General features: G+C 38.4%; 1 protein-coding gene across 2 annotated transcripts; it reads left to right on the top strand.

Moving 5' to 3' along the window:
• The first annotated feature begins 457 nt into the window (after positions 1–457).
• WTAP (WT1 associated protein) lies at positions 458–25,007 on the top strand. Of its 2 annotated transcripts, XM_054062033.1 has the most exons (8): positions 460–752; positions 3,924–3,961; positions 4,051–4,106; positions 6,641–6,699; positions 8,311–8,438; positions 14,855–15,033; positions 19,745–19,899; positions 21,748–25,007. In XM_054062033.1, exons 2-8 carry the CDS (start codon positions 3,932–3,934, stop codon positions 22,329–22,331), a joined length of 1,191 nt encoding a protein of 396 aa, XP_053918008.1. In that variant the 5' UTR covers positions 460–752; positions 3,924–3,931; the 3' UTR covers positions 22,332–25,007. The 2 variants fall into 2 exon arrangements, 1 of the variants encoding a protein (XP_053918008.1); XR_008449074.1 differs by lacking the exon at positions 21,748–25,007 and having other exon boundaries at positions 458–752; positions 14,855–18,418; positions 19,745–19,881.
• The last annotated feature ends 511 nt before the right edge of the window (positions 25,008–25,518 follow it).

Below are 25,518 nucleotides of genomic sequence, written 5' to 3'. Positions count from 1 at the left end.
CTGTTTGGAGGCTTTCCTCTCTCTAATGCAAGGTCAGGCAGAGCTGGAGACAGCTCCACGTTTGCAAGAGATTTGACAGTTGTGAAGTTCACAACAACATTAAAATTCGTCCTTGGAAAGTAATAGACTATGCATAAGTTCTGGGAGATTTAATGCATGTAAATGGGAAATATATGCCGCCCACAGCTCTGGTCTCGCTGCACGTGATGGATGGAGACCGCTCCCTTGTGCTGCCCAGCCCCGATGAAGTCTGCCGGGCTTCCAAACCGGGTGTGACAGAGTTTATGTCCCAACACTCCCTCCCTCCTCCCCCGCCCTGCGCAGGCCGCTCCCCGCTCCTCGCCCCCCACTCCCGGCTGCGCGCGCAACCCGGCCCCGCCCCACCTCGCCTCGCGCGGGAGCCGCGCTGTGGGCGGGGCTGCGCGCTCTCTCGCTTCCTCCTTGGGCGCCATTTTGTAGCGCAGAGAAATCCGCAAATAAAGAGCGGGCGGGAGCGGCGCCGCCGAGAGAGAGCCCGGGCGGGAGAAGGCAGGGGGGACGGCGACGCGGCGGCAGAAGCAGCAGCGACAGCGACGACGACGAGAACGACCGCGGCTCCGGAGCGGCGGTTCCTCCCCTCCCCAAGAGCCGGTTTGCGGGCGCGGAGGTGGCGGCAGGCGTGAGCGGTGGCGGCGCTTCGCCCTCGATGTGACGGGCGCGGCGCGGGCAGCGATCGTGCGGGGAGAGCGCGGCCTCCGCTCCGCGGGTGGGAGGTAAGTGGGAGACCGCGCCCCTCCCCCTCTCCCACCGCTTCGCGGACCCCGGAGCGCCAAACCCCAGCGGCGGCGGCGGCTCCATCGGCTGAGGGGGAGGAGCGGAAGCGCTCAGAGCCATTTTGTGCGCGGCCTTGCTGCGCTCGGCCGGGGTTCGGCGGCTGCCACGCCCGCGCGCGCGCCCGCGCCTCACACCTTCCTCCCCGCCCCCCATCATCTCCTGCCAGCGCGCAGGAGGCGCGGGGCACCGGCGGGGGCAGCGGGAAGGGGGTGGGAAGCGAGTCAGGCTGCTGGGGTGGCTGAGAGGTCTGCCCAGTCAGTGCTGTTTGGAAGCTTCCCCCCCCATCCCCTGCCGTATTTCGGGAGCCTGAGCTTTTCCCCATGGAACGCTTTTTCTTATTGGCTAAATAACTAGGCAGCGGACGCGGGATCCCGGTCAGGCCGCGGCTGCTGGGGCGACTGTGAGGTCTGCTCAGCCAGAGTATTACTTCGAAGCTTTTTTTCTTCGTATTTCGGGAGCCTGGAGCCCGACCCAGGGTTGTTTTCCCCATGGAGCTCTTTGATATCCTTAGAACAACTAAGCGTTTCAGGAGTGATTATTAAAGCGGCGTTCCTGATGCTATTTAATTTTTCAGTCTTGAGAAAAGGAGGCTGAGGAGAGACCTTATCGTTGTAGCGAGGTGAGTTTTGGTCTTGGTCTCCCAAGTGACAGGCGATAGGACAAAAGGAAATGGCCTCAAGTTGCAGTACTGTAGGTTCAGATTAGATATTAGGAAACATTTCTTCTCTGAAAGGTTATCGGGTGCTGGCAGAGGCTGCCCAGAGAGGTGGTGGAGTCACTGTCCCTGGAGGTATTTATAAGATAGGAGACTGAAGTGCTTGGCAATATGATTTAGTAGTGGACAGGTACAGTTGGAGTCCATGATCTCTAAGGTCTTTTCCAACCTAGTGATTCTATGATTCTTTGTTTTTTAGGTTTGTTTAATCCTTAAATCCCATGTTTTCTGAACGCTGTAGTAAAAGGTGTATGGAGTAGTGGAGTTCTCATAATTAAAATGCGCTTCCCCGTTTTGGCTGTCTTTGTATTTAAAGTGCCATAAAACCATAAACTATCATGAGATTACATAAAAGTTCTTTTGCTGCCCATGACAATGTTATTTTAAGTATGGAGTATGGTTTTATGTTGCTCTTGACAGGAGCAGGTCTGCAGGAGGAGCGGTACATAGCTGCTATCGTTTTCCCCAAATCCTTGAAGTGCTTAGTTAGGATAGTACAGTTAAGCTGTTCATCATATAAATCACAAAATATAATCGTGTTAATTCCAGTTAGTTGTACAGGAATGTTGTTTTCGTTGATTCTTTTTGTTGTAGAAAATGGCACTTCATCATGCTCTTGCAGAATATTTCTTATCTGCATAGAAGAGCGATAATCTCTGTTCAGAATAGACCCATGTGATGAGAAACATCTCTTGCTGCACAGTACTTGAAAAATTTCTTATTTATTAAATTCAAATAATAAACTTTTAAGGTGTTGTTTTCTGTAGCATATAAATTAATCTGTTAATGAAGTGAAAGCTAAGACAAATCACTGTGAAAACTGATGTAGTTAGCCTGATGCTCTTAATGTTTCTGAAAAACACCGATCACAATGGTAGAAATATATAGTAGTAATAAATGCAAAATCTTTTGATGACTTACTCAAGGTGCCAAAAAAAGCTGTTGCATCAGAGTAGCGAGGTGAAATTCACACATACAGAAAGACTGCTAGTGTTTATCTGTAGATGTGATCAACCTAGCTTTTCCAAAAATAACTTGCAAAGTATTTTTAGCTAGTGTGTTTTTTCATGTTTCCATTACTACAAGTGATAATAGGCATTAGTAGCTTCTGTGATGCAGTGGCCTGTAGCTTGTAGTCTTCAGCACCCTTGTTCTTCCCTGAAAGCAAGAGGTGTTTTTGTAAATGGTGTGCTGGGCGTAGAGGTTAGAATAGCCAAGTCTGGTGCTGCTGTAGAGAACTGGGTACTGGAGATGTGACGTAGGCTAGATGGAGCATCATCCTCTGATTTCTTTTAGTCATGATTGTGGCAGCAGTCAAGTGTTGAATTGTTGTATGCTGCTGCCAGGTTCACAAGCTGAGTCTTTGGGGAAGTTCGCCTGTTTTGGTATTTGTGTGACTCTGGTACTTCTATCAGGAACATAAGAATAATCACTTGACATGTGCACAATTTAATCAGTCGTAGCTGTAGTTCTGTGGAGCATCTGAAAAGCGTGTTACTTTCTATCAAGGACTTAAATCTTGCTGTGGTCTTCAAGACTACTTCCAAACACTGAAGGGGTTAAAAGGTTCTAAAAAATCTTTAGGAAAATTTATAGTGGGGGAGGTAAGCAACCTAAATCAGCAGTTACAAGCATTCCCCTGTGATCTCAAGTTATTTTGTTATTTTGGACAGCCGAATTTTTTATGCAAACACTGGCAGTTGAATATCATGAATATTTAATGTAGCAGAATGTAATCCTGTTATGCTACCTACACACAAGAGGAACTGAATTTGATGGTGTATCCAAGCTGTTTGCCATCGTACTTTTCAAAAACATATTCATAAATATTTGAAAATAACTGCTTAATATTGCCTGTTAATCGGAATTTTAAAAGTGAGAAAATAAGCACTCGGAAGAAAATGTTATGTTGACGTGACCCAAACATTAGTGGTAATTTTAAATGATTCACTTTTATTCCAAAGAGATACTCAAGTAGTAGTAGTATAAACTGCTTTTCTTAGACCCTGACTATTCTCTACCTTGTAAAATACAATGTTAAATAGATGTAAGCACATACAAAATATCGGTTTGATCTAAACAAATGTGGACAAAGTTGGGAGTGGTTTTGCATAATTAAGTAGGAAGAATTGATTAACAACTTTTTAGACACCTAAACAAAGTTTTGGTTAACTTTTAGGAAAAAATACTTCTGTTGACTTTATAGATATTACAGCAACAAATTTGGCCTGATGGTGCTTTGTACTGTGGCACAGCATTCTGTGGAAGCAGTATTTCAGTAGCTTGATATTGGAAATTAAAAAAATTAAAACTAGAAATACAAGTTTTGGACTTGTTTAGTATTTCAAGTACACTAGTAACAACACTAAATAAAACTTTTCTCATCCTCCCTCAGAGTTCACAATGACGAATGAGGAACCTCTCCCAAAGAAGGTATGTTACAAAATACTTGTGACTTCCCCTCTTGCCTGCCCTCCCCAGGTAATCATGACAGCTTGATAAGTTGTGTCTTTCCTCCATAGGTTCGCCTTAGTGAAGCAGATTTTAAGGTTTTACCTAGGGACGAGCTCATTCTAAGGTAAAGTAAAAAGCAGTTTTTCCATCTCAACATTTTAGTGAACTTTTAATGGAAGACGCGCAACTTCCCTCTTTGGTTGTTTTTAGCATCCTTTATTTTATATTATTTGTGGTGCATCTCTTTTGTGAAGTTCTCGTCTTTTCTCAGATATTGTTGTCTGTAGTTTAGGGGGAAGCACTCTGTCCAAAGAGTCAAAATCCTGAACAGTATTTCATAATACATCAGTAGGAGTTTTTTCTTCTCTAGTAACTTCAGAAGATATGGTTGTTTGCATTCCTCGCTGAATAGCAAGTTATTTTTAAACATCAGAAACATATTTTTGTCCTTACTCCTACAACAAACTTTAGGTTTTCTTGATCCGCACGGTAGTCCAACACATTCTGATATTAACTGCAAGATGTTACAATGAAGTTTTCATTGCCTAGAACTTGTATAAAGGAGAACCTGTCTATCTTTTCCACGTTTTTAGAAAGCTAAGTGTCATCATGGGGAAAAAAAAAATAGGAAATTGTGTCACATAGGCCACCTGCTTGGAGAAACCAACTGAAGCCATTTGTCTGTGTATGCCTAAATTTCCTGATATATAAACAAGGAGCTGACTGAACTAGGCATCTGTGGATTGTCTTGTTTATCTGCTGGAGTAATTTTGTGTTTCTGTTTCGGTAAACTTGTGCTTTTGGGGTTTTGTGCACTGTAAGTTGTTAGCATTATTAGGATCTGAAGTTAAATATTGGTATTTCATAGAACAAAAACTAAAGTGTGTAGAAACATGAGGGTGCAAGTGCAATGAAGTGTTAATATAGGAGGTATACACACACACCTCTTCTGGGCAAACTATCCTACCAGCTCCTTCTGGCGTTACAGCTCTTTCTAGGGGAGTCAATGTAGTCTGGCTAGTATGTTTAAAACTGGCTTCCTCTCAGTATCTAGTCTTTTGGGTAATAAAGGATAATATATTTAAACAGGAGAAAATGCTTCTTTGATGTTGTGGTTTAGGCATTTTGAACCTTTACATAAAAGTTTTCATACTCGAGATTATCCTCAGGAATAGCAAACTCCAAAGTCTAAAATTGTGCCCCTACTTCCAGCTGTAAAATTCCTGTCAAAGTACCAAAGCATAGATTCTGTGCAACTTGCTTTCTAATTGATAGTGTGTATATAAGAAACAGGCTTCCAATTGTAATCAGTTTCTGTAACTTGAAATGATTAGTTGCCACTGTAGAAGAGATCCCTCTCCGGTGTATATTCAAGTGAAAATGTGTTGGAATACACCCAAGGAAGTGAAGTATATCAGCAGTTGAACTGTGTTAATGAAGGGACAGGAGGGAATCTGCACATTCAAATGTTGCTATCAAATCATCTTAGTGTAGACAAAAGGGTGAAACTGTTTCCAACAGCATTCTTTTGATAGCAAAGAGATAAGCTTAAGGGTTAAGTGGTGATACAACTGGATCCCTTCTGCCTAGCTTGAGAGTTAATTCGTGCTGATTTCATCCTCAGATGAGGAGATGCAGAATATTGTTGCTGCTAGGAGGAAGAAGTCTTGTGCTTACATTTGATTTTTTTCCCAGTGATGTGATTTTGCTGTAACAGATCTGATGCTTTCAGACATGGTAAAAAATGATCTGGAGTTAGATTTATATTTTTTTTACAGTTTTGATTGAGGTAGCAGTCTAGTTAGGTTATGGAGTCAAAACAGAGCAGGGAAAAAGGGTAATTGGGAGCAGGGTAGAGAAACCTTCCCTTTCTGTAGTGGTAAGCTAGTAGTTTAATTTTTTTCATAATGAGGAAGACACATAGTTAGATGCGAAGTACTGATTTAAAAAGAAACAAAGCCCACAAAATATCGTCCAGTGAACTACGGTAAAGCATATCGTGCTGAGCTTTACTGTGCACTGTTTGCTGATTTGATGGTTTGTATCAAATGCAATGCTGTTTTTAAGTGTGAGGTTTTCTGACTGAAGGCTTTTATGTGCCTTCAAAGAGTTGTAGAACTGTTTGGCTCCAGGTTAATGAATGTAACTTGAGTATGGTCTGAATGAGCTGGTATAACTACTTAACCTAGACTGCGAATTCTAGTGTATTGTAGTACGTATCCGCTTGCTGTCTTGTTCACTTGGTAACAGATTTAATACTGTCTTTGGATTATGGTTTCTAGTACAGAATTCTGTTAAATTGTTCTGCTTTGAGAATATGTATCTCAGGTACTTTACACAAATAACTAATAACTGTTTGATACGAGTGTTTGTCCAAAATGTTACAGTAAGTTTTAAGATGTCAGTTTTAAGTTGCCAATTTGAAGTATTGTAATGCACAGCTGCCTCTATCTTTTTGACATAAAAAATGGATTTAACTATTTCCATGGTTAAAAGCCCCGTTTTAAAAATCTGAATTGATTTTTATCCAGTTGTGTATTTATCTCTTGACATTTTCTGATTTTGGTATAAATGTATGCTCTGAAAGTTTAGGACTGAGATGCTTTGATTTAATGAACTGAGCTTTAGAAAGTTCTTTTTTCTCCATCTCTGCAATAGGTGGAAACAGTATGAAGCATACGTGCAAGCTCTGGAGGGCAAGTACACAGATCTTAATTGTAAGTTAGCCAAGTTTCAAAATGGTATGAGTTACCTAAATGTTTTTATGAATCGTAGTGTTCAAGTAATGTCTGTGCTTTGTGGAACTGTTAGAAATAAAGGATTGCTATCTGGCAGAAAAAAAAGTACCTGGTTGTTTGGGTTTTTTTGTGTAACTCGGCCTTCCCCAACGTTGTCAGCCAGTTACTTTCCTTTGCAGGTCTTGCACGGCTTCTAAAAAGTCTTGGGTTTGTATGTGTAGGACCATCTGTACCCGGACTGTTGGGGAGGGGAAGTCCCAAAATGGAACTCCACAAAAGGATGTTTCATGAATCTTCTATTTGAAAGGAAATACTATCCTCTACCGTAGTACCTCATGAATGTTTGTGCCTTCAGTAGTCTTAGGGAGTTGTAAACCACATGGAAGAGGTTACAGTTTGTAGAGGTAATGGTCTGAAATTAGTCCCCCCCATGTTTGGTCTGATTAGGCAAATTAACTATTTGACTATCAGTTGTATGGTCTTTAAAACTTGGCCTGCACTTCAGAATACAGGAAAAACATCCTACTCTCAGATGAGGAAAGCTGGATGAATTCTGGAAATGATTGAGTTCCGAATCCTTTCACCTTTTAAAGTTGTGTTGGTAACTAGGAGACGGGCTTTTTTGTCTTTCCCGCTTGCCTTTGCAGTCTTAAGTACTTAAAAGACTTAGTACCACTGACTTTTAAGTTGTTTTCTGTGAGTCCAGATGGATATCCCATTTCTGTAACATCCCTCTTCTGCTGTCACCCCCTAATGTTTGAGGTTTTGAGAGACTTAAATATAAGCAGTTAATTTCGTTCTAATCTCAGACTGTCCTAACATAGATGAATAAGTTTTAATGTTCCAAATTTCTCAATTTGGGAAATTAATATAAGTGTAGCAGTCAGTATTGTTGAATTAGTTGAAATTTTTTTTTTTAGAAATAATTGTCTTTGAAGTAATTTAGTGTTCTTAGTTTACATTTACAGCTGATCATTGTTAAGTAATTAGAAAAAATAAATCTTATTTATTTCAAATTTCCATCAAGTTATACATGGCAGGTAGCAGAGTGAATATATAGTCTGTGTGAGACTGCTTGTACTTGTTCCCCTTTGAGTCATTTGGAAATGTGCAGTGCTTCTTTCTCATATTTTTTACATAAACTTCCATAAATGTTAATGGATCAGAAAAATTTAGAGTTTACAGACTGTGGATCATTTTTGCCATAGTGTACGCATCTCCTCTTCCCCACTTTGGCCTTAATATTTCTTACAGATAGCGGGACAGTTCCAACTTCCAAGTTTCAGGCTGCAAGTTCTAATAGTAGTTGGTTAGCAAGCAATTTAAAAGTTATTTCCTATGTAAATATGGAAACATTTTCAAGTGTTTAGTAAGTCTTTAGGATGGATCAGAAAGATTAATTTAAAACCAGCTGTTGTCAAGCTTTTCTCATACTTAATGCTACTTTTCTTATGCTTTTTATACAAAGTCATGCTTATTTAGTTAGTTCTTTCTGTTTGAGCTTAGTTTTCAGATTTGCAGCTGTCTTTAAAAAATGTTCATGAGAGGATGCTATAAAACATACTTTTTGTGTTTTATTACTTATATTAGCTAACGATGTGACGGGATTGAGAGAATCTGAAGAGAAGCTGAAACAGCAGCAGCAAGAGTCTGCACGAAGAGAAAATATTCTGGTGATGAGGCTGGCAACTAAGGAACAGGAGATGCAGGAGTGTACTGTAAGTATTTAGAGAGGATGTGTTTTCAGACTGTTGGGGGAATGTTGACTTTTGGGACAGTACCTATGTGCTAATGTGTTTAATATATCTATAGCATGCCCTTTTCTAAAGAAAACTTTCACTGAATTAGTAAAGGTCACTGCTTACAGTTTGCGTTTTCAGTATTACTTACATTGCTTTTCTGCAGCAGTTGTGCTTGGAAGGACTTTTGCTTCAGAACCAAGCTAATTCTTGCATTAGCCGTGCTTGCCTTCTAGCATTTATCAGCCGTGCATATTTACCAGAAACGTTATTCCTGACTATCATTGGATGCAGGAACAAAGTGAAATGTAAGGATAAGATTGAGTATACTGGGTTTTGTGCAGGAGATTGTAGGCAGGTATTTTTGTTAGATTTGGATAACAAAGTATTTGTAAGCTTCAGCATCCATTTGGCTAGGTAGGGGAAAAGAGTTACTGTCTTTTTCAGAGGGAGATTTGGCAGATCTGCTTCTTGGGGATTCTCATGTTCTCTGTACAGAATACATTTGTTTGTCTTTATTTCTGTACATTTTCTGTGACTTCTTCTGTGTTTAGTTAGTTTCTTGAAACTTACCTTCTAATGATTTCTGATATTTTTTGAATTTCCTTCTTAACATAACTTTCATCAGCTGCTCTAATTTGGCAGTTCCTGAGAGAAGATTGTTAAAAGCTTCTCCTGCTAGTTTGTGTAACGTGCTCCTTAGAACTTCTTACGAAAAACATAAACTCTGTGCAAACACAACTAGTATTGTAGCTTTCCTCTGCTATTTTCTTTTAGCTTTCCTTTCTTCTTTTCCTGTAGGTTTTCAGAACTGTCAGGTATTGTAATGTCATGCTTAACTCTACATGTTATTTTCACCGCTGTGAAGAACATAGATGATTTCAGTTTGTTGTAAGCAGTTATGAAAACAAAAAATGAGGAGGTGAAGCTTGCCTTGCAGTGGCAAGAATCACAAATCACTGAGGGTGGAAGGGACTGCACAGAGTCAGGTTTTGAGCTTCCCAGAGTTTTGACTGCAAAATCTCTCTGGATGACCTGTGCCATTGTTCAACCATCCTCACAGGGAAAAGCTTTTTCTTATGCTGAAATGGAATTCTACGTATTTCAATTTGTTTTCATTGCCTTCTGTACTTTCAGTGGGCGCCACTGAGATGAGCCTGGCTCCACCTTCTTTTCTCCCTCTCTCAGGTATTTATGCACACAGATAAGGTCCCCCTGAGCTGCCTTCTCCAAGTTATAGCTCTAATGCGCTCAGCCTCTGCTTCTACGTTATGTACTCCAACCCCTTAATTATCTTCATGGCCCTTTGTTGGCCTCAGCCTAATATGCCCATGTCTCTCTTGTACTGGGGAGCCCAGGACTGTACTCAGTACTTCAGATGTCTCACCAGTGCCGAGTGGAGAGAAAGGATCACCTCCCTCGACCTGTTCACAGCACTGATTCTAATGCAGCCCAGGACACTGATGAAGATCTGTTCTGGTACCATACTGCAACGCTTCCCTAGTAGTAAGACTCCTATATTGATCATATTTATCTTATTAGTTTTACTGATAAATTCTGCTGCAAGGAGCAGCGGTAATAAGAATTTTTTTTCTTTTGGATTTCTGAGCATATGGCCAAAACCGATAAATACATTTTTTATTAGGAAATTTTTCACAGAATCCAAGTTTATATGTGCTATCTTCACCTTCTTTCCTCCCTATTTCTAAAAGACTGTTAGACAAATTTCAAGTATTTAAGACTGAGTCTTCATGATCTTGTCAAAATTATAGAATGTTTCACTGCTCTTTGTTATAGATATTGATAGGTGTGATACATAGACTTCCCAGAACGTCTGTTTAATAAAGCTTTTCAGAAGTTTGTGTAATTTCAGTGTATTTAAGAAAAAAAAGGGGGGGGGGGTATTCTCTAGCCCGCCAAGAAGAACAAAAGACGAGTGCGCAACCACATGAGTGACTTATGTTTTTCTGGATATCAACACATGAATAACATCAAGGATGTAATCTCCCCCATAATGCATGGAGCTAGGAAGAAGCATCCTTGATTGGGGGGTGTGTGTAAAAGCTGTACTGGAGACGCTGGTGTCTTAAAGTGTTTCCAAGTTTAAATGCATGTAGTTTCAAGTTCTGGAGGATTACTTGTAGTATTAAATAGTATTTTTCCAGTAAGTATATCATGTTTGAGGTGCAAAGCTAAGCTGTATGTTCCTAAATGATTTCATAAATGGACAAAAACTATTCACCATACGATGAGTTATTTGGTTTGTCTCATTTTCAGTTGGTAAAATAACTTTCATTTTTATCATCGTTAACAGTGGTTTATAATCCATATTTACATGTAATATATAGTAAAGACAGTTATGTTATATGTAAGCCTTTACTGTTTCCTGTCCCATCTCAGTTAGAAAGACTGAATGTCTGTGGTGTCAGGTTTCTTGAAAACTAAAAATGAATATTTACCATGTAATACTTAGTGTTCATATTACTCTTAATGTATTTTGGGGGCATATTTTGTACGTAAATAATTACATTCAGGTCTTGATAATTGGATAGAAACTTAAAACTACCACACATTATTCAAATGGTAGTTGACAAAGACATGAGTTTTCTGATTGCTGATGTGCAAAACACTTTGCTAGTTAAAATATACTGTCTGTGTTTTAAAATAAGGGGTGATAGACTTTGTGTTAGTTGTTTTAATTTGTACCCTTCTTTTAAAAAGATAAGACAACAAAATGTACTTTAGCTTATAGAAGTCACAAGCCATCATCTTGAAAGTATAGGCGTGCATCTCAGTAGCAGAATTGTTGTCCGGATTCTGTTTAAGTACTCCTTGAAGAAACAAGATGGTAGTTCAGTGCATAGCTCTACTCTCGTACTCTGTGCCAAGTCCAGCAGCAGAATGTATGGGTTCCTCTTGAGCTAGGAGCTTATTGAGAGTCTAGTGTTGCAGGATTACTGTGTGTAATTCGGGGTGTCTGACTAAGGGGCTAGATTTAAGTTCAGGTGTTTAATACTGCGTGCCCTATTGTCAGCATAAACCGTGAGCTACCTTCCCCCTAGCAGGAGCACCACCCTAAAAGGTTGCTGCCATTATGGGAGCGCAGATGAGGTACTGGCTATTGCTTTTATGTAAAGCTTTATTTCTGGCAGGGGTGGTGAAGTTATTGCTACTTCAGGGAAATGCTTTAACCACCTCCCAAGCACAGCTGCTGTAGGTCAGTAAGTGAGCAGGCAGTTGGAAATATTTGCTACTCAAATAGATTTTCCTTGGAACAGGTAACAGTTAGTGAAAGCTGCCTGTGGGTGCAGTTTACTATAGTACCTAGATACTTCTTACTCTAATAATCTACTCATGGTTTACATTACAGCTGTGTTTTTACAGTTTTTTACTATGCATTTTTTCCCCCGTCTTCTTTATAAGAAGGATATGTAGTTGTACTTATTTGCTTGTTTTCTTTTAAACACCTATATACAATTTTGTTAAATTCTTCATGTCAGAGGGTCTGGTCTTTGTGGATGTCTTTGGATTACTTCGGCTGGAAGGATTCAACTGTTTCCAAGAATATGCAGTATTGTCTGTCTTAAGGAAAAAGAAGTCCACCCAAACAAAACCTCACACTGCCTGATTTCGTCTGAATAGATAACTTTAATGGCTTTCCTGCCTTGACTTAGAATGTTTTTCTCTTTCTGAAAATTCACGTGTATTTGTCAGTCTGGGCTTTTGAAAAATAACAGCTAGTGTCTGCTTTCGTGTTTGGGAATAGAAACAACCAGTAGGCATTTCAGATGTTAGTGGGCATGTCCTGAGATCTGGTAGTGGTTGTTACTATTCCTGCATATTCAGCCCTAGCCTGAAGTTGGTTCCGAATGCAGATACCCTTCTGCCTCCTACCACCTGGCATATCAATGAGAGAAGAGATATGCCAGAGGAGTGGTTAGAGGGAGCAAGAATGGGAGGCTTGGACTTACATAAGCAGGGAGAAGAATAGAATAAGGAAGTAGGCAGAAGGGTTAAGAGGGCTTTCTTTCATATCGGGGAGACGTTGCTAAGTCTGAGTGGATGAAAAGTCTGACAGGTGAGAACAGTGGACTTATAACTGGAGAAAGTCCTTGTAGAAGGATGGAGAAAACTTGAGTTGGAAAAACTGGAGGAGTAAGTGGTCTTTAAGTTTTGGGAGGGAACAAGCAATGATTGTTCGACTCAAGTAAGTAAATTATTTTTATACTACTGTTTTTAGGAGTGACAGAGGAGATGTTATATGGAGCCTAAGCAAGTGCTCTCTGCTTGGTCTGAGAGCGTGAGCTAGAGATGCCCAAATGAGACTGTGAAATAACTACCATTGGATAGAAAGAGCTGAGTCCTCTTGAGTATTTTAGTGCATTTCTGGCATGAGTAAGGAGCAGCTGACAGCAATATTTTGTCCTCCTGATCCAAGGAATTTATTACAGTTCTTAGGCTGTCAACGGAAGAGGATGGGAGCTGTGTCTAGGTAAGACAAGGAACGTGGTCTTTTCCTTCCTCAGTGATGCTGGCCTAAAAATAGATGGGGAACCATGTTGCTGTAGCCTAATTATATTTCTGGAATACATGGCCAGCTGTAGTGTCTGTATGTGTGCGGACATCTGTTAAACTAGCTGTTTCACCCTCTACTAGTGCTAGACCTTACAATGAATTGACGGGTTGTTGAAATACTTCAGTAGTGCAAGAGTCAAAATTGAGTGGATAGAAAAGATGTATCGGTAGCAATAGATTAAATAGATCTGTATTCAGTGAGCAACATCTTGGGCATTCAGAGAGGCAGAGGACCTGTGTGGGTAAAAAGCTATCCAGGAAAAGTTAGGATAATCTTAATTTGGACTGCCTCTTTCCAAGTAATGTTTGTAGGTGGGTTCTTGAGTGCAATATTTCTTGAAATATATTTGTGCAGTGCTTTATTCCCTTTATAATTCTTTATGGACACAAGTTTGTTTCTATTTAAAACTTACAGTATGATGGTTATTTTGGGGGGTTTCTTGGTAAGTAAAAATTTTTATTTTGATAATATCAAATTAATGTGAAGTCAGTGGAAATATTTCAGTTACTGAAATAGCTTTGAAATCACTTAGTTGAAATAAAATCCAAGAATTGTTGCTACTTAACAATAGATAAATTAAAACATAGGCTGTCATCAGTCAGAAAGTGACTATTGTCACTGTCTGCTTTTAAGGTAAATTAGATGTTAGTGCTTAATATTTTTTTTCACCATTGTTGTGTAAAGATCCCATCGCAGATCAACAGTATTCTGGAAAATGGTTAAACTGCTTTTGACTGTGCTGCTTGTACCAAGTAAAGTGTGGAGGAAGGCTTTCCCTCAACTTTGCTGTTGATGCCTTGTGCTGTTTGTCAGTGAAACACTGTTGCTGTCAAGTCTGCATGCAAGATTGTGTGCACTGGGAGGCAAGACCACTGACCTTCAGTTAACGTTTTTAATCTTACACGATTTTAATCACCTCTTGCTGATGAGGAAATGTATGTGATACAGAGAGCATAATAAATTGAATTTAAGAATCAATACTCTCTGTGTAGGCTGAGATTTTAGTGATTATCTGGATTCTAAGCATGTTTAGTACGTATCAATACTGATTGTTACGATGGGATTAAAGTACAAGAAACTTCCAAAAAAGTTAATCCTATTGAAATATATACAAGTTTTGACTAATGAATGCTATATTTAAAATAAAGCCTTCACACTTATTTCTTCTTAAATTTTGACTGTATTGGAAGTCTTCTGCATTATAAATTATAAAATTGTAAATATTCTGGGTTGTGGTTATTGCAAGAGAATCAAATCCAACAAAAATCTCTTCAGCCAGTTTTAATACATTTAAATGCATATTGGACTTGCAAAAAAACTTAGTTTGTATAAACCTTTTTAGTAGTTGCTTAAAAGTATTGTTTGTCTATATTAGCTGTAACGTTGCATCATAACTTTGACTGAAGTTACATGGAAATTAGCTGTCTATTTGAAGCACATAACTCTTGGTATATGCTTTTATTTTCTCTCTCCAAAAGCGTGCTGGCAGGTATAAAAGAAAGGGAAAATTGCAATGCTCCAGTCATTACTTTGGCAAATGTAAACTGATTGTGTAGAAAACAACTTGAAGTGGGGATGGGGTGGTGAAATTGTCCTTGAAAGTTAAGGCTAGATGGGGTGGCATGGGGGATTGGGTGAATATGCACATTGATAGGGTGCAGGTGGGCGAAAGTGATTTTTATTCTGCATTTTTCAGTTAGTGTTGAAAGAAGGCAAGCTTCCTTGATATTGTATTTGGAATAATTATTTATTATTTGTCTCTGAGTGCCTTAAAACATTGACGTTGTATAAGTAACAGTCTCTGTCTTATTTTATGCAGAATCAGATTCAGTACCTCAAGCAAGTCCAGCAGCCTAGTGTTGCACAACTGCGATCAACAATGGTGGACCCAGCCATCAACTTGTTTTTCCTAAAAATGAAAGGTGAACTGGAACAGACTAAAGACAAACTGGAACAAGCCCAAAATGAACTGAGTGCCTGGAAATTTACGCCTGATAGGTAAACAAAACAAATACTCCCCAGTCAAGACTTCCCTGACAGTCCCACTACGAGAATGCTATGGTGGGACAGCCAAGTACTCGTTTCCACACCAAGACTCAGACGTTTTGAGGCAAAAAGCCACATTCTTATACTGTCCAGCTTGTAATGATTAATGTAAAACTTACCAGATGAACCTTGTGTTTCAGCTTTTTTCTCCCCCTTTGCTTCAGAGGCCTGATGGCGTCGGACTATTCTGAAGAAATGGCCATCTTCGAAAAAAAATCTTTTCTAGAACATGTAGACATTTGCAAAATTTTTCTATTTGAAGAAAATAGAGGGAGAAACAGAAGTCTTAAGTCTGTGGCACACTGTGTCTACAGACAATTTGGAGGAGAGAACCTAGAGATTATAAATAATGAATTGAACATGTAAAATTCTCGTAAAATGTAGAAGTGGAATATGCTTCACTCTTAACCTTGAGCCTAGTGACTTAGAGACACTGTAAGTCAGTTTTGCCAATAAGACTGTGGACTTCCTGCTTGTTCACTGAACTGCTGGGTCAAAACTCAATGAGGTGAATTTTGCATTAAAGAGTTTACTTGCTAACCACTTTTGAATAGCCATGAGAGTGCCACTTGATATCACAGGAGTGGCAGTGCACACATTTGACTGTTGAGCCTCTGGGCTTTCTAGCACTTGACGGAGCCTTAAGTCAGTGTTGCTAAATAATGAACTGTTTTCTGAATGGTTGGTAATACATGGACGCCTCAAAATTAGGACTGTACAAAAATGTACATTCTATCTAATTGCAGGTTTAAAATTGTTGGAAGCAATATATATTTGATCACAACTAGCATGTATGAGAAACTGGTTGTGATAACTATTTCACTGCATGTTTTCATGCAGAAATGAGAGGTTTTCGATCTTCTATACTAAGAACTGATCTCAAATGCTCAATGCAGAAGGCACACAATGAATGGCACCTGTCTTCAGTGTTGGTGGGGTGTTTTTATTCCTTTGTACACCTGTTTTTTTTGTATTGCACTTCAATATAAAATGTGCCTTGGAATAGTTGTAATACACAGGTCAAGGAAGACTGCTGGTTATACTGTTGTATTGTGAAACTCCTGGGATGAACGAGAATTGAACAGGTTGTTATTTCTGCATTGTCTCGTTCTCTGAAAACAAAGTCAGTATTTTAACAAACAAAAAAAAAACAACCTTAAATGCACGCATTTTCCTTGGTGGAATCAGTGAAGGAGCCTTTGCTACCCTATTGATGCCTCTGTTTCGTTGTCCCAAGTTACTTGTAAGAGTAGCTATCTGGGACACTTGGGAGTGCATGTCTGAGGTGTGTAAAGTGAAATGCAGATTTGGTGGAGCATTTTGTGTGTTTACTTTCTTTAGTAAATGGAGTTCTATTTAGTAATGAGATTTTGATTTTCAAAACAGTTGGGCAAGATTTTATGACTCAGTCTGATTCTAGAAAATTCAGTTTTAAATGAAAAACCCACATCCAGCTGTCATAGAAGGTGATGTATTATAACTGTTTTGGTAACTTTTATTAAGATGGCATTACGTTTTTTAACTCTGAAGTATTTTAACTGTTTGTGCTACCCATGATATGGCGTTCAAGAGTAGTGCACTTCTGCAGGTTTATTTTGTTTGCGTAAGTAATGACTTAACAGCAAAAGAAAAACCTACAGAAAAACTTTACGTTTTTAAGTGATACATCTGGATTGATTTTGCTATAGCACTAAGATTTTAATGATCTAGCATCAGAACAGAGGTAAGACTTGCATTAATAAATGGTTAATGTGTTACCAAGCCATTTGTAAAGCTCGCTATAATGTGCAGATAGAGGCATGCTGTGCAGATTCTTTGTTTAACTTGGAGTTCAGAAAATTATTTCATATACTTAGATACAGGCTGGTTGGTTTTTTAAGTCCTCAGGCTCTAAATGTACATGTACAACTGAGGAGAGATAAATAACTTAGCGCTTTCTTTGAAGCAAAAGTATCAAAAGAGAATTTCATTATTTTGGTAGGTACAACGTGCCCCGATATGCATCATATAATTTGAAGTCAGTGGTGTGAATGTGCATAATTCATATATGAAGTAGTTGGAATACAGAAAATTAAGAGTTATTTCCTGGTAAAGAATGGAGGCTATCTTCATTAACTGGGTTAAGGTTTTATTGCTTTTATTTCTGGAAAGGTAAAGAAATGATGACTCATGTAAAGTATGTGTAGGCTTTTTCATTCTCTTTGCATCCTGCTCCTGCCTTTTAATTGCTATAATTGTCCATCTTTGTGTGCAGCTATTCTTATTTCTTAGCATCTGACCTAGTTTTAGAAATAGATGATGCTCCTATTCAGATCTCTAACTGGTGTTCTTAGAGTAGCATGTTAACTGCAACCCTAGGCAGTTATTAGTTCTGGGACTTAACCATAGATAAGGATGTACAGCACAATCCCTTCTGATGCCTGGAGGGAGAAGTAGAAGCCATTTCAACCATCATTAAATAGTGTACGCTTGGATTAAAAATTAGTCGAAATGTCACTTGCAGTAAGCCTAGTACAACAAACACTAGTCTCCTGGAATTTAACCACTTACATTCTTACAGGTTCTGGTGCTTTTGTGTTCAAGAGGATATGTGAAAACAATGCCAAACTTAGTTTTACAGCTAACATGAGTATTTTAATAGTTGCTGGATTTTATATTCTTGCATGTGTTGTCTTTTTTGTAAATTGCAAGGGGAGGTTGGTGCCGTACTAGTTCTGAACATCTGGAAAATTTTTGATGGGAAGAAATAGCATTATAGGTAACTATGCAAATTTCTATACAGGTAATAAATACGTTTTGGCAGGAGTTAACATGAAGACATTAATGGGATTCTAAAATTGTCCCAATTCCAAGGTAACTGGTACTTGCTAATTCTACAGTTGACACTGTTTTGTGAAGAGAAAAGAATTAAACGATTTAAGCACTGTGAACTTCTTCAACTTGCAGTGATGATGAATACAGTAACAGAAATTTGGAAATGGCTAAAAATCTTTGCATGTCTGCCTAAAAACTTTGGAGATAATCAATGTGACGTCTCCCAAAAGTGGTCCTGCTTTACACAGAACGAACATCTCTAAGGAAACTTGCATCTTAAGTGTGCGACTTGGACTGTATTAGGTCAGCACAATTTAAACTTCAAGGACCTGGCATTGGACATCACATCAAGAAAGAAAACGGGTTGCTGCCTTTAGCAGAGTTTCAGGCTTCCAGGACTTTACTCAGCCAGATTCCTTCTGGAGCAGCCCATCTGAAAGATTTGGGAGAGTCAGTTGGAAAATGTTAAATGGGGCAGAGCTGGCAGAACATAAAAGTTGTCTAAGTCTTGAATGGTTAAAAGGTAGTTGGTAAATTATTATTTTAATTTTTTTGGTTGAGTATTTTGGTTGCAGGAAAGAACTGTGGCTGTGAATTGTAGCAGAGATTTCCTGTTCTATTTTTTTTAACCCACAAAATTTCTTCCAGTATTTGTCACTTGTTTAAAAGCAAGCAAACAAAAAATTAAATGACCTTCTTGGTCTTGGAAAGTAATGCAAGTCCTGCCATTGAATTCACAATAAACCTGTTGGAGTTTGGGTTGGGTGGCTCTTCTTTTGGTAGAGTTATGTAGAAAAGAAGACAGCTTCATTATGTTGCTGAGCCTATTAAAAGGAGAACTGTTTGTCGTTGCTATCCTGACTTTGGCAGACAGTCTTAAATTTTTCTCTCTTATGGAGTCAGCTGTATTGCCTATATATTAATTTGCATACTACTTCCTATAATGCTTTACAATGCAGTCATTATGGTGAAGATTAAAGATGTGTGATGTAAAGAAAATCCTGTCAGTTGAAAATATTTTGTTGCTTCCCATTTCCTGTTTCTTTCAGAAACTGGGCATCTTAATAATTATTACTCAGTCTGAAATACGTAATTCTAAAGGAAGTAGATTAATAACACGCTTTTTCCTTACTTTCCTGCAAATTTTTAACTACATTTTACTTTCTCTTCACCAGGCAAGATGTCCTTAGGAAAAGCTGACCATAGAAATAATGAAACACACTGTGTACGCTACTGTAAAATAGATCAACTGAATTGAAAAATAGACATATTTTATACAAGAGTACCTGGGCAGCATTCGAAAGAATGCCTCAGCCTCTTGAAGAAAAATCGACATGTCAATCAAAAATGAACATGGGGTTTAATATTTTCCCCCAAGCAACTTTCTTCTCTTCACCCAAGTTTAATAATTAAAATTTTACTAGCACACTAAATGAAGGATTTTATTTGTAATTTGGTTTACACTTGTAATTTTTACACAATACTTGTTTTTTGAAATGAGGCACATCTTTAATCAAATACTTAACTCCATTGAGAATTAGCACATGCAAGATTGCGCATACTGATAATCCAGATGTTGGTATCAAAAAAGAACAATATGCTTATTCATATTTGCAGTAATAAAACTTGCCTTCCACTTTATGGGACAGCGACAGAAGATCAACTGGCATTGGAACAGCATGTGGTAACTATGGGGAGACTTTCTGCTATGACAATTATGTTGAGGCATAATGTTCCTTGAATTGTGACATGCAGAAATTGCATCTCCTTTTTGTCTGTAATTGTGTTTGAGGAAAATTACTGAAGTTTTTTTTATTCATTTTGTGATAGATGGCTCTTTCCTTTGCAGCCAAACAGGCAAAAAATTAATGGCGAAGTGTCGAATGCTTATCCAGGAGAATCAAGAGCTTGGAAGGCAGCTGTCCCAAGGACGTATTGCTCAGCTTGAGGCAGAGTTGGCTTTACAGAAGAAATATAGTGAGGAACTTAAAAGCAGTCAGGATGGTAAGGGATTTTTTTAAGAAAATGGAAGTTGCCTTGCACTTCTACTGTTTAATTTCCTGATGATACACATAATGTAAAACTATCTTTGCCAGAATGAAAGGACAATATTGAGTAAGATATGACAATTTTAAGTCTGAATGGGTGGTCTTAATTAAAAAACAAAATATATATATATGTGTGTGTATATATGAAAATATGTAAATCCCACAAACTTAACATTACGGGGACTGGTGGGATTTGCGGCTCTAGTAATGCAGCATTTAAATTTGAAATTGACAGTTTTCACACTGTAGGCCTTGCTATTTAATATAGTATTTAGACTGCACACGGGGGTGAATTGGTAAGATAAAAGCTGTTAACCTTGCGTGAAGCTAAGCATGCAGTGAGAATGCTGCTTGTTAACTTTTGACTCATTTTATATAGTAGATTTTTTTATTTAGGTAACTCAGGTGAACAAAAATCCCTCATTATTGCTTTCACAGTTGCTTTTACAGCATTGTAAGCCTACATTGAAATTAAGCTCCGAGCTCATGCATAACTTGAGGGGGAAATGCAAATTTAAAAAAAATCTTCAGTTGAGAGTTCTGCGTAGAATCTGTGTGGCTTTGGTAGAATGTTAGTGTAAGTTATTAGGTTATTATGGTATGTCTTGGGACATGAGCTATTTGGTCACATAAATCTGTGTATGTTTTTTGTTTTACAGCTGAAGTCTGTAAGATAGTATAGAATTGATTTGGCCCTATACAGGTCTGACACATCCTGTATTTTTAAGGGTAGTTTGCCCCTCTACTCCCCCATAGGGACCATATTTTTGTGCAAGTAGCAGTATAAAATAATACGTAATAACTAGAGTTCTTAAACTAAATTATTCTTTCTATAATGACTTTTGCTTCTTAACTATTTAGATAATGCCCTTCATCTAAGTTTGAGTTCATAATTGAAGCAAGCATGGGCACTCTTTGAAGCTTTCTGCTATTGAGTGCAGTATTGTAAAGTAGTCTCCAGAACTGAGATGCATTCTTAGCACCTGTTGATGCTTCCACAGATGGACAAAGACTGTGTTAATCCTGCAATAGGACTTTTCCTAATGATGTTTTTTTTCCATAGCACCAAGAATATTTTATTGTTGTAAAAGTTCATAAAATTAAGTAGCTAGCATTTTGCTCCATTGTATCAGTGGAGCCGTTGATTTGAAGATTTAAGGGATTTCAGTGCTTCTTTTACTGTTGTCATGTCAAATTTGTTTTGTTTTGCTCCAGTATGCAATCTGCTTGTAAAATGCTTTTTTTGGTGCATAAGTGATCAAACACTCTGTGGAATTAGTTAACAGTTTTGTTGGTAAGAAAGTCTTTGTGTCCCATTAGACAGGATTTAGGGGATTAAGAGCAATAAGGGCTCAAATATCCTTGAAGTGTAACTAAAACCATCTTTTTGCATCTGAATAGTCTTTTGTAGTTGTTCACAACCATTAGATACATACATGGCTCATGGTCACTTTTACAGTGTTTCTGTTAAAAGTTTTATAATTGAGTAAAAGTAGATATGAGGAATTGCTAGCAAAATACTAATTGTTGGAATTGAGCTGTTTCCTAAATATACTTCTCTTTTTGCTCAGAAATTTCTTCTAGTGTATTCTTGTGTATTCTGAGTAGCAGTATAAAAAGTATGTAGATGGCAGTTAAGCATTTCCTCCTTCAGAGGCAGAGTATCAAAATCAAGGCATACCTGATGGCTGCAAAAAAATTTCAGCATAAAAAGTCATTATGTGACATTTTTTTTGTTTGTTTTGAGAGTCAAGCTATATATGGGCTATTAAGTATTTGCAACAAATGTGTTTTCTTTATATAGAGTTGAATGACTTCATCATCCAGCTTGATGAGGAGGTAGAGGGTATGCAGAGTACCATTCTAGTTCTTCAGCAGCAGTTGAAGGAGACTCGCCAGCAGTTGGCACAGTACCAGCAGCAGCAGTCCCAGGCCTCCAACCCAGGTACCAGCAGGACTCCGTCTTCTGAGCCTACAGACCAGGGAGAGGCTGTGGGCAAAGACTGCAGCCGTCTGGCAAACGGACCAAGCAATGGTAGCTCCTCCCATCAGCGGACGTCTGGGCCTGGATTTTATAGGGAGGGTAGCAGCACAGAAGATGACTTCCCAGCTTCTCCAGGGAATGGTAATAAGCTGTCCAACCACTCTGAAGATAGAACTGGTAGAGGAGGTGGTAGCTACATAAACCAACTCAGTACTGGGTATGAAAGTGTAGACTCTCCCACTGGCAGTGAAAACTCTCTCACTCACCACTCAAATGACACAGACTCCAATCATGATCCTCAAGAGGAAAAAACAGTGAGCATGAAAGGTAACAGAACTGTGGGTTCTCGTCATGTCCAGAATGGTTTGGACTCCAGTGTAAATGTGCAGGGTTCAGTTTTGTAACATTTTTCTGCAGCATTTTTATACAGTGTCATTTAAATTGGGAGAGGATACTGTCCAGAAGCCGTTTAAATTAGTGCATACTTGTCACAATTTTGCCTTTTTGTGGGTTTCTTTTTGCTTCAATACCTCTGCCACTTTGGAAATTTTAACAGTTAATTACGTTGAATGTTGCTAAAAGGACGTTTGTGTAGCTCAAGTTATTTTTATATGAGTTAATGTGAAGTTGAAATGGAAATTACTTCCATAAAGTATAACATAAATGATGTCTGTACAAATCTGTGTATATCTAGAACCTGTGCTGTGTAAGGGCATTCTTACTCATACTGTTATACTTTCACCACCTTCAAGATTTGTCATAATAGCTGTGGGTTTATGACTGCCAAGTTTGCCCAGTACAATAGTTTTATCACTAAAAGATGGACTTACTGAAGGAGTCCTGTAGTAGTTTCAGTGTTAATTACAGTTTCTCCCACCATACATCTGTGCATTTTCTCCTTAGGTGACCGAATTGTGTGCATAGTTACTCAGTTTTTAAGAACTGTTGTATCCTGTTTATGCATATTGCTCTGACTCCAATATTATCTTACCTGTACTGACCAAACCTAAATAAAAACTTTTAATAATGTAATTTCCTCATTGTTCTGCATTGGCTCACGTGGCTTATTTGTGTGCAGTGTATTTGCAGTACTCGCTTTTTTGTTGCATTTGTTCCTGTATCGATCCTGTCTGATGCAGCTTATGCCAAATACCTGAAGTTCCAGGTGTGTACTATTATACTAATTTCAGGCCAGGTTGATAGTGCTTATTCTTTGGGTTTTGCCTTGGCAGATTAGAGGTGTGAAAAAAAGAAGAAAAGGAGAAAGTTAATAAATTAAACCTTAGAGTTGGAACATGACTTTTACAAAGAAAAAAGAAAACCTGAAAAATCTAGAAGTATCAGACAGGTAAATGTAGAAAATAAACTACAAAATTTGAATTTAGTCTCTTAAACCACATATAGCTTCTATTGGTTTTAAATGCTTAACTGAGGGAATCGACATTTTAACTGGTGCAGAGAATGGAAAAAAAAAATACTTTTAAGCCTAAGTAGAAATGTTACACAATTTTTCAGAACTTGTATCTCAGGTGGTTGGTTTTTTTAATCCAGTGGTTTAGTGATGATAGATGTAAGCAAGGAGATGAAAAGAACACTGGCTTCTAAATACTGTTCAAAGGGAAGATAAAAGTAGTATACTTTTGGGTCGACCTAAGTCCACTTCCAACATTTTTCTACCTATAAATTTTGTAATTACCAGTTGACTAATAATTCTCATGTGTATCCAGTCAAACAATAAATAGTAAGTAGCTTATAGGTTTACAGTTCGCTGTGGAAATGGTGAGATTCTTGTTGTAAGAAAGAAGTATTTCTCGGAAGTTCTAGGACCTACCTGAATTTGTTTCATTGTGATAAGAACTGGCATCTGCAGTAGTATTGTCAAATACAAATGGATGTAATCAAAAGACTACTAGCTGGTGTCATTTGTTAGAGACATCCTAGTCTGTGTACCACTGCTATTTTAATTTTGTAGGGTTAAATATATTAAAAAATACATCTATGATTCTATGAAATCATAGTATCATTAGTACTAGTCACTGGAGGTGTAAATTCCATTGGTGATGCCTAGTTGGTTTTTGAATGCGATTTAAGCCCTCATTGGCTGAAAGATACCAGTTGTTATTGGAGTGCAAGAAAGAAGTGACAAGTATGTCTACAGAAAAGTACCAGCATGTGGTGCCTAAAGTAATTTCTAGTTTATAAAAATCCCTGATAGTGATCCAGATCTGTAGCTGCTGGTGATACATACTTGGTCTTAGTATTTTTTTGTTTGATTATCCACAGTGCATGTATACGTATCTCCTGGATCTTGCACATAGTAAATAATATTTGTAAGAAAGTTAAAATGCTGATAAGTTATAATGATGGCTTTATCTGACAATATAAATGTTAAAAAGCCTTGTGGTTCAGCTCTCACTCTGAAATACAAAAGCAACTCATGCCATGAAAATGCTAGACATATTTTCCAGTAGTGTAAGGAATTAGAAGGCTGTAAAGTATCATTGGAGTTACAGTAATTGCTATTAATTCTGCTAAGGTTAAAAAAAATGCATAGCTTTCAGGTGGTGACAGCTTGCTACTTCAATCTGTCAGCTTCTATAGAATCATAGAATGGTTTGGGTTGGAAGGGACCTCAAAGATCATCTATTTCCAACCCACATGCCACGGGCAGGGACGTGTCACGCTAAACCAGGCTGCTCAAGGCCCCGTCCAACCTGGCCTTGAACACCTGCAGGGATGGGGCATCCACAACTTCCCCTTGCAACCTGGGCCTGCATCTAACCATCCTCATCGTGAAGAATTTCTTCCGGATGTCTAATTGAAATTTTCCGCCTTCCAATTAAAAGGAACGTATATACACATACAGTACATTCAGGTCTTAAAATAATCTTTGTATGGTTTAATTTTCTCAAGAGTGTGTGGTACTTCAATTTTTTACTATTCAAAAACTAAGTTTAGCTAAAGAGCTAAAAAAATTGGAATGCAAATTCTACCATTGGACTAGAAGTAAGCTTAACTTGAAGGAACATCATTATAAGGCAAGATCTTTTCTCTGCTTATCTTAAATAAACAGGCTGCGGTGTTTTTATTTGTTTGATTTTTATTTTCAAAATGAAAGCAACCCAGTTGCTGCACCAGTTGAAAACAAAATGTGTCATAGTTGACTCTTGGAACACTTACTGTAAAGCTTTAGTGATTTGCAGTATAATAATAAATAGAGGAATGCTAAAATGCATATTCATGTTCTTGCCTGGCTGTCAATGCCTATATGAAGTCATCTAATAATTCTGAATGTTGTTAGTTCTTTTTAACGTAAGATGACATCTTATTGATAACCAATAAATACAACATGTTCTTCTTTACTATTAGATACTGCCTAAATCTTGCTGTACATGTTACAGCATTCAAGGGAAAACCTTGTTTCCAAACCTGTTGATTTTGGACAGTTCACTTTTACTGTCTCTATTAATAAAACAGTTCTTTTCATTGCTCAGACTTCCAGAGTACTGCTGGTGGATAGGTGAGGGTCAGTGTGGTTTTGTAGGGCCCTTCAAGAAGTGCGAGGATGGACGCACATTACTGTGCTGTGCA

This window comes from Cuculus canorus, chromosome 3, assembly GCF_017976375.1.
Source record: "Cuculus canorus isolate bCucCan1 chromosome 3, bCucCan1.pri, whole genome shotgun sequence".
Classification (NCBI taxonomy): Eukaryota; Metazoa; Chordata; class Aves; order Cuculiformes; family Cuculidae; genus Cuculus; species Cuculus canorus.
This window is presented reverse-complemented; position numbering and strand designations above follow the sequence as displayed.

Excerpts from the sequence above, each read along its gene's own strand:
- WTAP (XM_054062033.1), top strand. The coding sequence starts at position 3,932 with ATGACGAATGAGGAACCTCTCCCAAAGAAG. Across the intron at positions 3,962-4,050 it reads AGGAACCTCTCCCAAAGAAG|GTTCGCCTTAGTGAAGCAGA; the intron begins GTATGTTACAAA and ends TTTCCTCCATAG. Across the intron at positions 4,107-6,640 it reads AGGGACGAGCTCATTCTAAG|GTGGAAACAGTATGAAGCAT; the intron begins GTAAAGTAAAAA and ends TCTCTGCAATAG.